Genomic DNA, 15826 nt, shown 5'->3' with positions numbered 1-15826 from the left:
ACTTTCTTTTTTATTTTTCTATACTTACTGTGGTTGTTATCTTGTTCTGTTTTTAGCCCTGAAGAAGGCTAGAAACTCTAGCCGAAACGTTGGCACATTAAAAAAAGGTTAATCTAACTTATTTGTGTTTATCATTGACCGCACCCCCAACCATCTCCTCCTCGTTCATCATCCACGGTCAACTATCTCTCATAAATAATTTATAAACTAAATGCAACCGTGTGAGGATCAAAACTCTGGCTCACCAATTTGTGATGAAATTAGAAAAAAAAAAAAACTAATGAAGAGGAGTTTTATTTTTATAATTTCTAAACTTGTCATATTCTTCAAATCGATCTGAGAAAATTTTACTGAATGAGCTATAATATCCCAACTTAAACTTTTTCCTAATATTTTTTTTACTTTAGTTGAATTCAGTTTCACTTTCAGTAAAGACCAAATTAAGTAAACATGCAGGTGCAATAATCAAAATTAGAATGGCAAGGTCCCTCCCTATCTGAAGGTCTAAGTTCTCTCAGGTTACCAATAGCTAACCAATCTATTCAAACTAGATAAGGTCAAGTTTTTGGTTAAGGTGATGCCTAAACATGCTTGGCTACAATGGTCTCATTTTTATGTTAACTGTTCTTATACAATTTATAGTTTGTAACATTTATTTTACTTAAGCTATTCCAGATATAAAAACAACATTATAAAACTATTCTAGTATCCCTTCCCCATTCAAATTAAGCACATATACATAAATTAGATTTGCCAATTTAGATTCCAATGCAAACAGAATCAAATATCTCAAAAATACAGGGACTATTTTGTTTTGGCAAACAGATGCAACAATGGTACATCCAAGTTCAATAGCTCTGTTAGTTGAAAATTTATAGCTTCTCCCAGCACTGAGACAAATGAGGTTCATATACTCAAAAAAAAAAAGAAGTGAATAATAGAGTATTTGCTACTGTTCAAGTTGATTTTGATACAGACTAATAGTAAAAGTAATCATCACTTAAAAGCAATCAAGAATTGATTGAATCCATTGGAAATCACAAATAACACTACCAGAAGGTAATTTTTGAATAAGATAAATTTTGTCGCATCATGGGCAAAATTAAAATAAAGTGAAAATACTGAACATTAGTGAGTGATCTCTAATAATTATAAAGTAAATTTTTTGTAAAAGAATATGGTGGAAACGTTGTACATTAGAGGAAAACTAAATTAGTCGTCTTTATTATTAGAATAATAAAATCAGTAAATTGTGCTTATAAATTATGTGTTAAATACATTTTTGTAGTGACATTAAGGTTAATTTATCTAGTCCTTATTTGAAAACCACAGATAATAAAAAAAAAATAGATATATTGAAAGTTTTTCTTTTCTTGCATTTTGAGAGTAAAGTGTTAAAGTTTATGAATCTTTTTCAAAAATTCTTCTTGAAGACTGTTGATCAAATAATAAAAATTTTGAAATCAATATCTTTTATGTAATTTGGTTTTGAAACTTATAAATATCAAGTCATTATGATTGCGGTTACCAACTGTTACAAATTTTAATTGTTTTTTATTATAAAATTTAAAACTGAAGTACCTATTTTCACAATTAGGAGCATGCCTGATAATCCTTTTCTTCTTCCCTGAAGTATACCCTGGTCCCCTTGAAGAAGTTGAAGCAGACATCTCCAGAGCCATCCTCTTGAGCTTCCTCTTCCTGCGCAACACTTTGAATAAGCCCCTCGACCTTCAGGCAATGCAACACAACACACAATCATCAAACCTCTGGCCTTTCAAATGCATAATAGTTAAAAAGCAAGCGAACTAAATGGCATTGTGGATGTATTAAAACAAAGGTTAAGGAGAAAAAAAAAAAAGACATTGAAGGAAAGCTGTGTTATTTTAGAATTGAAAAAGCTTTAGTATAAAATGACCAGAATTGGCTTGTTTGAAATTTATAAAATAAAAAACCTAATAGTTATTGCATTAGATAGAAAAAAAAAATTAAAAGCATCAAAATAAAAAAGGCAAACCAAAAGAGAGAGAGAAAAAAAAAAACAGCAATATTTTCAAAGCCTTCCTTTCTTATCTTTGTTATTAACACGTTAAGGTTAATGAGGATGCAACATGTAGCAGAAATTGAATATGCCCCAAAAGCATAAATATTTCCAGATCTTTAATCGGATCCAAAACATTACAAAGCCTATATTTAACATAGTTCTATCTTAAGCCAAGCTGCTATTTATGAATATTCTTTTTACTGTTTCAATAAAACTTGGTTGACTATAAGATTTGAGCTAAGGCAGAAATTCTGAAGTAAGGCATTGAGGAAGAACAGTGAAAAATAATCCAGTTAGTTATAAGTATAGAATAAACTGAAATTAAACTTCAGTGTACAACATTATTTTTAAAAGAATTTTAAGAAAAGAAAAAAAAAAAATATATATATATATATATATAAAGAAATATGGACCACTAAAACCCATATTGGGTCTAAGGTTCAGTACCGAATAGGAAAGTATTGTTTTTTGATCAACATTTATGGGGTCAGAATCCAAACTTAAACGTCAGGTTTATCTCCCAACCAAACAGAAGCTGAGTATGCCCTAGGATTATCACTCCGAGGAATAATCAATCCACATCTCATATTCCGGAGTAAATAAATTATTTGTCACAGGTCTCGAACCTAGGCCCAGCAACTAGGAGTCCAGTGCCTTACCTGATAACCGTTCAATCTCTAAGGGGAAACAGAACTCCTTTTAAAATGGTTTTGAGTTTCAGACCAAACAAAAATGAGTTTCTGAATAATACAAGGAGTTTAGAAAGTATATAAAAAAATATATATATGAAGAAGATGGTCAGGGTTAATGTCAAAAAGCAACCTTTTGACCGGAACCCTGACCATCTTCTTCAAATTTGAAATTATACGGTAAATTATTTATATAAAAAAAAACTTCACTAATCATTAAGCATTTAATGTTAGAGCCAGTATCATTCCTGTAGCCTCAGAAGTATGAAGGCTGGAAAATGGATATTAAAGCCAACAAGTAAGAGATGTTTTAGATGAAAGTGAATAAAAAGAGTACCACCAAACAAAGATAAGTTGTTCACAAATGGATTACCAAGTCAGAAGATAGAATAAAATTATTGGAAAAAAAAAATTTAAGTCAGATATCAAGAATACTTATGATAATTAAATAGGTAAGGCAGCCAAAACAACTAACTGAAAAACACTGCAAATTTATAACACAATGGCAATTAGATTAAGACAATATCAATTATTCTTTACACTTCATATTTTAGACAAAACTCTATATTTAAACTAAATGTAGCTATAGAAGTAATAAGTCAGTTAATGTTCATGATTAATTTACTTATTAATGTTTTACTATAATAACTTTATTTTTAAAATCTATTGTAGAACCCATTTAAATATGATAATAACTATTAATAACAAATTATGAATGAAAAATAAATTGTAGACAAGGAAATATAATCCCCTGAAAATACCAGTCTTGTAGATTAACGTACATTTTTTTGACTATTTTGAAACAAATATTAATTGTGGGTTAAGTAAAAATAAACTGAATTATAGTAAGCATAAATAAACATGGCAGATTTATTATGAAGATAGCGAACAAATTAGGGAGTTATAAAAGTGGTTTTATTGATAGATATGAGTGACAGATTTCCAAAAAAATGTATGAATAATAGGGGTTGAGTTTCTTGAATTCAAAGAGTGGAAAGAGGAACATATAATAGGAATATTAAAAAAAAAAAGAAAAAATAGGGAGGTTTTCCCCAATATTTGGGCAAATACAATAATGTTGGTCATTTTGGAAAAAATGTAATATTTCTTCTTAAAAAGTCTGTTTATAAATCATAAAGAAAGAGATAACACTCAAAAATCCCAACTAGATTTAACTATCAAATTCAATATAATTTAATGAAGTTATTAAAAAGGGTATCAGAAACAGTTTATTATACAACAACAATGAATACAAAAATAATGCTGTAATTCATCAAATTCATAGCAATTTTTTTTAGTGAAAAAATTGAATTTTTTAAAAATATATTACACCACTCACTAACTGCTCAGTAAAGCCTTTTAAAATATACAAAAAAGTTCCAGTACATTCCCAATAAATAGAAAAAGGTTCAATCTGATGTTTATTCAGTCGCCATCATCATGTGGTCCAGATCACTCTTATTAAACAACTATCAACTTTCAAAAGAAACACAGAAATACTCCAATTTATCAATTTTTTTTTCAAAAATGAAGGCTTCATATAACGGAATACATATCATCCAAACCATACAAACAAACTAGAAGAAATAAACTCTGTTTAAATAAAAAAAAATTAAACAATAATAGTTGAAATGTTATCTTTTAAATACCGTTTTTTAAAACTACATTCTTAATCCTGTTCAATAACCTCAGTTTTTTAGTGATCCTGTGAATCACAGTAATGATACTGTGAAGATACCAAATACTATGTTGATGAAAACTATAAACAAATAATGGGAGGTGGGATTTTTTTTCCTCAGTGTAGATTTAACTTCAATTTTTTTTTCGTAAAATATATATTTTAAATCCATTATTAAATAGAGCAGAAATAAATCAGGAAGGAACAGTATTCAAAAAGATGACCCAAGTTCTGGCCTATGCAGACGACGTTGTCATCATCGGTAGATCCCTGCAGAGCATTAGGACTGCTTTCGAAGCAAAAAGGATGGGCCTGCATATTAATGTGGAAAAACCAAGACTATGCTGTTGGGTAAGAAACCTCTGGACCAGAGACAGAGTCGCCTTGTAATTAGCCCCTATAATTTTGAAGTGATAAGAAGTTTGTCTTACCTTGGCTCTATTATGAATCAGAACCAGGATGAAAAAGAAGAAGTTAAAAGCAGAATTCCTACCGGAAATAGAGCCTATTTCTTCATTGTTAGGCTAATCAAAAGCAAACTTGTTAGCCGTACCACCAAGTTCACCCTGTACAAAATGTTGATAAGGCCAGTCGTCACATACGGTGGAGAAACTTGGACCCTGAGCAATAAAAGCATTAACCAGTTAGATAGGTTTGAAAGAGCAATTCTGAGGCCATGTAATGAGGATGAGCGAGGAAAGAGGGCATCTGAAGGAAGGAAGGCATAATTCCAGCTTTACAAGTGGCACGTTGATTTGTTGGAAGAATTTCAAATGGCTTATCATTGGTTTAATTTATATTTTTTATTAAATTAGGAAAAAATTACTATTTGGATAAGCTAAAAAATCATAACATTTTAAAGCAATCAACCAAGTTCTTGGGTTTTTGTAATATTCTGTTATCTGTTCAGAATGATTTAGAATAGAAAAAGTTAATAAATAATAACAAAATGGGGCACATTAGTTCACAATTTATAAGAAACAGAAGTAACAATAAAAATAATATTTTGAACCTAATTCAACAAAACAGAACAATAAAAAAGCAATGAATATGTGAATATAAATTCACAAAATACAATTTAAATAAGGTATATTAGTAGACACTTAAGAATTATTAAACTGTCAAAAAATACAAAAGAGTATTCCAAAAAAGTTAACCAACTATATTTGTAGTATCTCCAAATATTTATCTTCGGCAAATATTTTTATAATACAAAACTTCATTATCATCTTATACAGTAAGAGATTTTTTTAAATATGTGATTTGATATTTTTGCCACGAATAATGCTACATAAAATTGCTTTTATAAGTTTTAAATATAATAATGATTTTAATTTTTTTATCTGACCCATTTTATCAGACTTGATACTAGGAACAATTAATACAAACTGATACGGATAAATTTGTTATCCCTACTCTCGAAAACAAATTTAAAAAACAATTATAAACTGAAATGATTTTAAAATATAAATAAAGCAACCCCAAAAGAAAATGAGCACATATATGAAGCCTGTGTTCAAACAATCTCATGCTACATTGAGTGAAAAATGGAGCATTCATTCATAACACTGAGAGGTGCTGGTTAATACAACATAAATTAAGTGTTAAACGACAATCATCAACAACTTAGTAAAGCAATAAAATGAAATGGCAAAAAAAAAACAAACAAAAAAATCATTATTTCACATCTTCACCATTTCCAAAAATTGAACCAAACAGTTATCCAGTCATTCAACATAATTAAATAAAATACTTATATTCAAATCACTGATGCATTGTAACAATTTATTAAACTCATTAACAAGTATTGTTTAAAAAGATCATCATAGTATTAAATATATACCATATACTTACACATCAATCACCCTTCAAATTGGCCTAAAAACATTGATACTTCAAAATTAAGAGGTAAAATAAAAGTCAGTTAAAATATGTTTAGCGGGTGAATTAAACAATATTTCAAATCATTTATATTACATCTTGCTCAAATATTCATGCTAATTAAAGCTGAAGTTAAATCTCTGCTTTGACACTCCAGTTTCACATTGTTTGAATCCTAATAATTAACTGATGAGATTAACTGGATGAAAGCCTTAGTATTTTTTTTTTTCAGGACATGATATTAGTGGCAACTATTAGGCTTGCTGTTTGTATCTTCAGCTCGATTAAATGAGTTGTTTATTTGAAGAAGTGATTTTCTAAAGGCATTCATTGATGTTCACTTTGTTTTTCTGTCTCATAGATCACTGACAAGTTTATAGTTTCAAAAATCCTTAAGATACTGCAATTATAATAAAAAATAAAACAGAATGATAAAAATATTCTGACATATTAAAGGAGGGTCCTGACAATGACCATGACAGACCAGACAATGTCGTATTCAGTGATGAGGATTAGATTAGAAACAATTTCAAACAGCTCAAAAATTAATATTAGGAAGACTATGAAGGTTAAGGGCACACAATTTACAAACTCATTGAATTTATAACAGAAATTATTATGACTAGTAGAATTTAATAAAAGTTTTATTTAATTTTAATTATCTTATATTCATTGCTTCCCAAATTCCTAAATATTATGTAAGTTACAAAATTGATGTAAGGAAGATAATTGTTTCACCAGACAAAATTTGATTTTCAATTTTTGTAGACGGCTATGACTTGGTTTTAAATTAAATAATTTTTTTAACACTAGCTAGTTCCAAATAAAAAAAATTTTAAACTCTGGTTTTTATTATTTAAAAGTTGACTTTGCTCTTAAAAAAAAAAAAAAAAAAAGAAAGAAAGAAAGAAAACAACTGATTTCTACCGACTAAATGATGGGTTCAGCAAATGGGCATAGAAGCAGCTGAGGGAACCATGATTATTGCCAAAGAAATCCAATTTTTTCTCAATTTTAACTAAGAATAACCCTTAATATTCAACAGTCTCACCTGAATTGACCATGCAAAAAACCCTTGAGATTTACTAAGATCTCTCAAACCATTCAGTAGGAAAATTTTACACCTTGAGTTATGTTTATTGGGGTTGATATATAAAACATCATAAAATAAGGTGTCTAAAAAATTGCAGCCTTGTCGACTCTTGCTCTGTAACTTAACTCACCACACACTGATGAAAAAATAGGAATTCTGTATCTCTCGTTCACGGTTCATTGAAATAAATATTGCTTAAGTCAATAATTTTAATATCTCCAGTATTCTTAAATAAAATAATACTAATTAAATTGATATTACCAATTCTGTCAACAACAAAGGAGTTGAAAATTAAGCGTCATTGTAATTAAAATGATGGCCAACAAATTTTTTGTTTTAACTTATTGGAAATGCATAACAATGATATTTAATTATAATTAACCTAGGATTATAATAACTTAAATGAAACAAAAAATATATAGTAGAAAATAAAACTAATATAATATAATAAATGTGTTATCATTAGGAGATAGTTTTACCTTTGAATTCCAGAATCAAAGATATAAATAAGTAAATACTTGATTTAGAAACCCTAATGGAAAATATACAAAGTTCAGAAAACCATAAACATAACTTATAATTCAATATTTTTTTTTTTAATTTGTTAAAAATTATGAATATTCCATCTCTACAACTGAGCAGAATGACAGAACTGGTAATATTGGAAGGTTCACATTGCCACCTATTGACGATTTAAAGGCTGAACTAGTAAGGTAAATGAGGGGATTAAGAGGGACAACAAAGCTAAAATGCCTACTTCACTTATTTCTTGATAACTACTATTTATTCATTTAGTTAAAAATAATAATTTATCAATATATAAAATTAATAGTTCTTAAGGAATGAATTTATTCAAAAGTGAAAAAAACTGAAAAGAAAGTTTTAAACTTAGGACTAGTTATTCCATTTCTGAGAAAACTGTATATCAGAAAAAAATGGATTGGTAACAGCTATATACTATACTAATTAAAGGAAGAATTAAAAAAAAAAAAAATCACTAGTAAACATTTTAATTTTTTAATCCAAACAACTGCTACCTATACAATCATTATAAAAGATTGGATTTATAAATATATCTGTTTACAAATCGAAAATAAGGAGGAAAAGTATGAATCACTAGGTTTCCAAATTAGTTGAAAAACAAGGTTGGGAAGTAAGAGTTAAGATTTGCAATACTGTTACCAGGTTCTAACCAAATAGTAACACAAGCCTCTTCTTATTAATAATCATCAAATAGGTTATTTACATATCATTCCATTCTATTACTAACATTTTCTGATTTGTTTATATTTTTTTAAACCTTTAATATAAGAAAGCAAATTACAATCCAAATTTTAAAACCAACAGACATTCTTTGATTTTGATTAAGATTACTCAAGAGAATATTTGAGTAAATAGGAAGCAGAGCAAGATATGAGCAGAGGATATTGGTAAAATGACATCCAAGGAAATGTAAGTCATACTCTTTGAAAATAAATTTTAAAAATGAAATTACTTTCTATGAAATATATTTTATGGATTACTTTTTAATCAAAAATTGGAAGGCTGTAATCTTACAAAAGTACATATATTTTAACCTTCTTTACTCATTAACAAGAGGTAAATACAATCTATTTATATGAGAGATCACGAAAGCTGTTCAGCATATATAGTAAAATATTACTAATGAAATCAAATCATCAAAGTAACTTATATATGCAATCATATTAAAAAATGTATATAAAAATAAATAAATATATTAGGTTATAAGAAGAAATTAAGAACCCTCAATAAAGTATAACTTGTAAGTGTCGCCTGAATTAAGAATCCATAAATGGAATTTGTCATTTAAGTTCAATACATATATACGTACTAACCTTTCTGTATGATGATATTTTACAATTACTCACAATACACTATATAAATACCATTAATCACTGTAGGACAGGGATGAATACTGAAAGAAGTCGCTAGTTAACACATTTAAATGTTCACCTGCGTGTGGTAGGTCGAACAGGTGAAAAGTTCTCATTAACTGAGTCAGACTCTATACTTGGGAACAGACAAAGCTTAGGCCTGGAATGTAGGTGAAAGAAACTTCCCTTTCCTTGAATACCACTAATGTCATCACTATCACTCTAAAATTAAAAGGAATACAAAGATAATTAAAAAAAAAATTAATCACAAAGGGAACCGACTGAACATGGTATACATTTCAACTAACCTGATGAAGACTAGACATCCCGATTTCTCTTGATAATTCCCACTCTCCAACACTACTGCTGGATTCACCACTTTGCTTATTCCAATTATAAGCTGCTAAAAATAAAGTTTATGACAGTAGACATATTTCAAAATTAAACTAAAAAAATACAATTAACTCTCCCTCATCTGCCCACCTGTTCATCACCATGTATATTTGATATTTGTCCATAATCCTCAAAGAGAAATAAGGTATTGTAAATATTTGTTCATACCTACATCTTGTATTTTACAAAATTACTACATTATATTCAATATTCTTAAATGTTTAAACATAAAAGAAATATTGAAACTAAGCAACACACTGCTGTGCATATGAAATACTAAAGAATTATCAACTTTTCTTATTTGAAGTGAAATTCTTAATCAACGTTCTACAACTCAAGAAAAAAAAATTATACAGGAGTAAATTGATTTCATGACGCGAAATGAAATGGATGTGGTGGTGGGTCAATGCTGGTCAAATCTAGCAGAAACAAATTTTATACTGTAATAGATGAGTAGGAGCTTACAGTAGCTGAACAATTCCAACAGTACCTACTAGGATTGACTAAGGCTGTTCTATTCTAATTATTATTATTATTATTCTGGAACTAAAATTTTTTTGCATTAACCTATAAGAAGGAATGCATGATTATTATTAATAAAATTTTAAAACATTAATTCATTTCCAGAAGTTTCATTTCTATCGCCTAGTTCCAAGACTGTTACAAGCTTCTTTTTTTTTTTAAATACAGATAACAGTACTTTTTTATAACACAATGTATAACATTTTTGTATCCATAACACAATGTATAACATGTAAATGGGTCCAGACCCATTTGTTGCATTATGGGTAATCTAACACAACCCCATGGAAATCAGTAGCAACTCTTTACCATAAAATGTAAAAGATTTATTTCAAAATAAAACTTACAATAAAAAAACGGTAATTTCTTATACCTAATTTACTACTGTAAATTTCTTCAGTTGTTATTAGATAATCAATGATACTAACTTTACTAATTTCCCATCAGATTTACATAAGGAAATTTAGGAAGTGATTTATATAACCATTTTGCTTAATAAGTGATAGGGTTAATAGATGAGGAGTACAATCCTTACGTTGACTGAAATTGATTAAGAATTTAAAATTTTACATATGTTCAGAATTCCAGATTAAGGATTTGGTTTAGTAACAAAAAACAATCAGTTCTCAATAAAAAAAACACGCAGCATCCATGCTCAAAAAATCTACAGCAATAGTAAAACAAATCCACAACTTATAACTGAAATACACAATGATAGCAGATTTATAATTATCTATTATAAAGTAATTTATAATTTATGGAAGAAGTTGCAATGCTGCATTGTATTAAGAAACAGGAACATTACATTTCAAATAGAAAGGGTCATTTGAGTATGAAAGAATAGAATAATGTTAATAAAAAGTTGACTTTTACCTGAAAATTCTTTCAAACGTTGTGATGCAAGAAAATGCAGAGAGCCTTCTAGTTTGTGCTGTGGGATAGTTTCACTACTGCATAGTTAGCATATATTTAGCATTGGAGTCTTATGCTGCCTAACCATGGTTGGGGGTCAAAGTTTTTCATTTTGTGGGATCGCCACTTAATGAAAAAAGTCAACATCCCAGGGCAAATTCAAACCAGCACCGCAAATAGACATCAAATTGGTAAGACTGTCTTAACCACTGAGCTACGGGCGGACAAGGAGGAGAACAAATATTATATACTTATACACTAGAATATATACTTCTCGGACCTCACATATGTAGAGCATTGACACTAGCATATGAGGGACAACCCAGGATTGGTGGTGATGAAAACAGCACATGGGCTCAAAGTATGGTGGTCAAATATGGTTACAGAAGTAGGACAAACAGTAAAAATATGCAGGGGATATGCACCACTTCCAGAGCTGGTGAGAAGAAGAGCAAGAAATTGGAATTAATTTTAAAAGACTTCAACAAAATAGAGAATATTTAAAGGTTGTTATTGATTACTACAGCTGGTTTTATGAACCAGAGATTATAAAACTATAATCACTGGAAAAATATTGAAAAAGTTAAAGCTGATGTTTCCCTACTATGGAATACCCATTTGCATTGCATCTAACAACGGAAGTCAATTTGTAAGTTCCATATATAGAGATTTTTTGTAAAACAAAAAATTACATTACATTTATGCTCACTCCTCCATAATGGCCTCAAGCAAATGGAGAAGCTGAGAGGCAGAAAAGGTTATTGATAAGCAATTATAAATAGCACAGAGTTAAAATTTGGATCGGAAAGAAAAATTGTACAACTATTGACTGGCCCTTCACAACACAAATGAAGTCCTGCTGGCTGAAGCATTCTTTGCAGATCATTAAGAACCAAAATTCCACAGATTGAACACCACAATTATGTAATAAGTTGAATCAAGAAATCTGAGAAAAGGACAGATCAGAAAAGGAAAAGAATATTAGACTAAAGCAAGAAAGGCAATTCTAAGTCCATAAATAAAAAATGGAGACATGATGTACAGATGTAGAAATGTGGTTCACAAATTGTCTTCAAGATCACATTCTGAACTAAGGATGCAAATATTAAAAAATAAATTGATAAAAAATGAAACGGAAATTCCAAACATAGCAAAATCGTAAACTGATATAGCAGTAAAAAATATTTCACTATACCGGGCCCTGATATTTTTGTTTTAAGCAAATATAAATATTTAAATGAAAGGAATACGGTCCGGGTGCGGTCAAAAAAACTCAAATAGTAGAATACTATTTTAATGAGCCAACGTTTCGCCCCACGTTGCAGGGCTTCGTCAGGGCTAAAAAAGATACAAACACATAGTTACATAAGGAAAACAAAAACATAAGTGTAAAATAACAGGGGTATAAAATGTAAAAAAGTAAGATATAATAAGAAAAATTAAAGGTAGTAAATAGTAAATGTAAAGGGTAATAGTAACAAATAGATAAGAAAAGAAATATTAAAGGAAATACAAATAAAGAGATGTAAAAAGAAAAAAGAATACAAATCAAATGATGAGACAGAATGCATACCTATTTTGACGGCAGTCAAAACAAAAATGACTGTTGGTATTGGGAGGAGTGGGGACGGCAGTTGTGCCACAATAACGAAAATAATTTGTGAAGTAAACATGATAGAACAGTATCTTCACAAATTATTTTCGTTATTGTGGCACAACTGTCGTCCCCACTCCTCCCAATACCAACGGTCATTTTTGTTTTGACTGCCGTCAAAATAGGTATGCATTCTGTCTCATTTTTAATTTTTCTTATTATATCTTACTTTTTTACATTTTATACCCCTGTTATTTTACACTTATGTTTTTGTTTTCCTTATGTAACTATGTGTTTGTATCTTTTTTAGCCCTGACGAAGCCCTGCAACGTGGGGCGAAACGTTGGCTCATTAAAATAGTATTCTACTATTTGAGTTTTTTTGACCGCACCCGGACCATATTCCTTTCATCTTTCCACACGGTCAATCAACATCTTCCAATAAATATTTAAACTGATACTAATATTTATATTATTTATAAAGTGCTAGGTTCTGAAGTCTGGGGGTTCGATTGGTCCTGGATTGTTCAAAATTTATTTTTATTGGCGGCCCCAAAAAAATGAATCTTAGCTATATTCCCACTCTGGGGTTGTATCAATTTTCAATGGAAGACTTGAGCTAACAAAAAAATTATATTCGAATAAATAATCCTTTTAATCGAAAAAATAATATCAATAATTAAGTCGATACTAGAATAGATATTATTAAATATTAATATTTCTTTCTAATAAATTAAGTACATAATTTTCTGATATATTTATAATTTTGAATGTTTTCTAAATCAATGATTAACTTATCTTCGTCTTGATTTTGACATTTGAAGCTAAAATTATTCACTAATGCCAACACAGTATGTTGACAGACATTGTTAAGCTTGTTTTATTTTCAACTCTATTTTATATACATTACTTTATTTCTTAAGTGTAATAATTACACATACTTATTTTATTAAATTGACCAAGGAACAGGATCTCTATTGAAAAGTTATAATTCAAAGGTTCATTTAAATCTGGGGTGACTGGATGTTGTCAGCTATAATCCAACCAACCTATGCTACAACAAAGTACAAGCTGTTATATTAGTATTGTTAAAGATTGAAGATATAATTACAGCTCAGTCAACAATCAGTAATTAAGAATCCGAAATAGAAAAATAATGGTAACAATGGATATTTTCAAAGAAAATTGAAAAGAAAACATACTAACAACTTAAGAATACAAACATTACTTTTAAGGAATGTCAGAAAAAGGATGCACTTTAATATCAGCATATTGAATAACAATAAGTTACTTCCTAGTAATCAGTGATATTGTTACTATCAGATCAAGAAAATATAGAACAAAAATTAAAATATTATTGTAACAACTAAAACAAATACTAGATTAAATTATCATTTATAAAACTCAATTTTTAAAATGAATATATTGTTAACTAAGGGGTTTTCTGATTTACTTAATTAAATAGCTCTAATATATGTATAAAATTACATACGCAAACTTCCTGTTGATCTGGTCCTCCTTCTTCCTCCAATTGGAATTTTGTTGGACTCTCCTTCACAAGAATCAGGTTCCATACTCAGACACACATTTCCACATGGAAATGGCTTCAGCACTCTCTCCATCACATAATGAAGTTTTACTTATGATCCATCCCTCTAAACAACACGAATATTAAATTCAAAAAAGAAATTCTTCAATCACCAAGTTCACTTTCAGACATTATCTAACAGTTAATCTTATGTCATAAACGGGGGGCAAAAGTAAGACAAATAATCAGTTTGAATACAATAAATAAGTTATAACATTAATACTAACAATTAAAACTTTATCTGAAAATGGATGATCCAAATTATAGAAAAATCCATAACTATAAACCTTGTATATAATGGTTCTTAAACTATATCTTAGAACCAATAAGAGCACTTAAAAATTATGTTAACAAAAAATAAATAGTAGAATTTTATAAATTTACTCAATAGAGTAATAGTTTACATTACAAAATAAACATCTAGCATTTTCAAAAATCAAAAAAGACATTCTCAATAGAACTTACGCGAATATATTCCAAAAGCTATACTAACTACAATCCCTACATTTGATTTCGGCTAATACAACAGAAATGACAACGATAACATCTATGTAAACATCAGTCAGCTAAACATATTTTAGTAAAAGTAAACTATTACAATTAGGACAGTAGCTTCTCTAAATTACAGATCAGCTGACTGAAGAAATCATGACGGCAGTACCAACCCCGCCTGAAACAACCAATCAAATTCCTTGATCCCATTATCCCGCGAAAACCTCGTTTACAGATATCAACAGCTGGCTTTAAAAGGCTCCTAGAACTGGAATCTCACCCCCGTTGGCTCTCTAGGGTTTTTTTGAGTTTATGCTTTGAGGAATTTTGCTGATAAGCAAAATTCATTTCATCATATCTTCATAAACAGCTGGAGAGGTAACTAACTTTTTCTTATATTGAAGGTTTAGAAATACTTTTTTGGGGAATTAAAGTATTATGCTAAGGCTTAAAATTGAGTTAATGCTATTAACGCGGGAATGTACCGACCCGCCAGAACGGGAATACATACGTGGATTTGTAGCATTCATTTTCATATTATAAGCAGCTTGCTTCTTTAGGTGAAGGTATAGGATATGTTCCATAAAACTATGCCTGTTGTTCAATGAAAGTGTTGCTAAAGCTTCAATAGTTACCTGTTTAGTATTAGAAAAACATTCCTTTGCACCTTTAATGGCTGAAACTATGTAGGTTTATGCATGTTTCATTTAATTTTTATGTAGTTTTCTATACCTTTTTAAGTACTTATTTTAGGCATTAGGAGTAAACCTATTCCCTTTATTTAAACTTAGCTCTTCTAGCTTTTCTTAATAATGTCTGATAGTACTGAAACCTGTTTTATCATAAATTTAAGTTAAAAGTGATCCATAATTTAGTATTTCAATAGTTCATCATGTTTTGTAATCACTTAATTATTATTCAAGCTAAGTTAATAATTAAGGTTGATAACTTAAGATTATCTATTTTCTCTAGAAATGTTTTCATATTCTAATGGTGACTTAAAATTTATAGATCAAAATATTTATTTATTTATATGTATGTCTTTG

At 29.1% G+C, this 15826-nt stretch overlaps 2 protein-coding genes across 7 annotated transcripts in view; one reads left to right on the top strand and one right to left on the bottom strand.

Moving 5' to 3' along the window:
- LOC106685120 (G patch domain-containing protein 2-like) overlaps positions 1-14979 on the bottom strand; it is a 31171-nt gene extending 16192 nt beyond the window's left edge. Inside the window, exons 1-5 of one of the 5 annotated variants that reach the window (XM_014427641.3) lie at positions 14887-14979; positions 14193-14355; positions 9589-9683; positions 9360-9502; positions 1582-1731 (exon numbers count right to left, since the gene is read on the bottom strand). In XM_014427641.3, coding sequence (XP_014283127.1) covers positions 1582-1731; positions 9360-9502; positions 9589-9683; positions 14193-14322 — 518 coding nt within the window. In that variant the 5' untranslated portion in view covers positions 14323-14355; positions 14887-14979. Of the gene's footprint in view, positions 1-1581; positions 1732-9359; positions 9503-9588; positions 9684-14192; positions 14356-14753 lie in introns of all 5 variants that reach the window. The other 4 variants (XM_014427640.3, XM_014427642.3, XM_024358986.2 and 1 more) reach the window with 4 other exon arrangements.
- Positions 14980-15009: 30 nt separating this feature from the next.
- Positions 15010-15826, top strand: part of LOC106685121 (uncharacterized) — a 10859-nt gene continuing 10042 nt past the window's right edge. The window contains exon 1 of one of the 2 annotated variants that reach the window (XM_014427645.3): positions 15010-15158. Coding sequence is in view for 1 of the 2 variants with exons in the window: in XM_014427644.2 (XP_014283130.1) it covers positions 15453-15466 (14 nt within the window). In the remaining variant the exon portion in view is untranslated. Of the gene's footprint in view, positions 15159-15276; positions 15467-15826 lie in introns of those variants that run through there. The other variant, XM_014427644.2, reaches the window with a different exon arrangement.

Source organism: Halyomorpha halys, unplaced genomic scaffold (genome assembly GCF_000696795.3).
Source record: "Halyomorpha halys isolate HHAL.00 unplaced genomic scaffold, Hhal_1.1 Scaffold660.1, whole genome shotgun sequence".
Classification (NCBI taxonomy): domain Eukaryota; kingdom Metazoa; phylum Arthropoda; class Insecta; order Hemiptera; family Pentatomidae; genus Halyomorpha; species Halyomorpha halys.
This window is presented reverse-complemented; position numbering and strand designations above follow the sequence as displayed.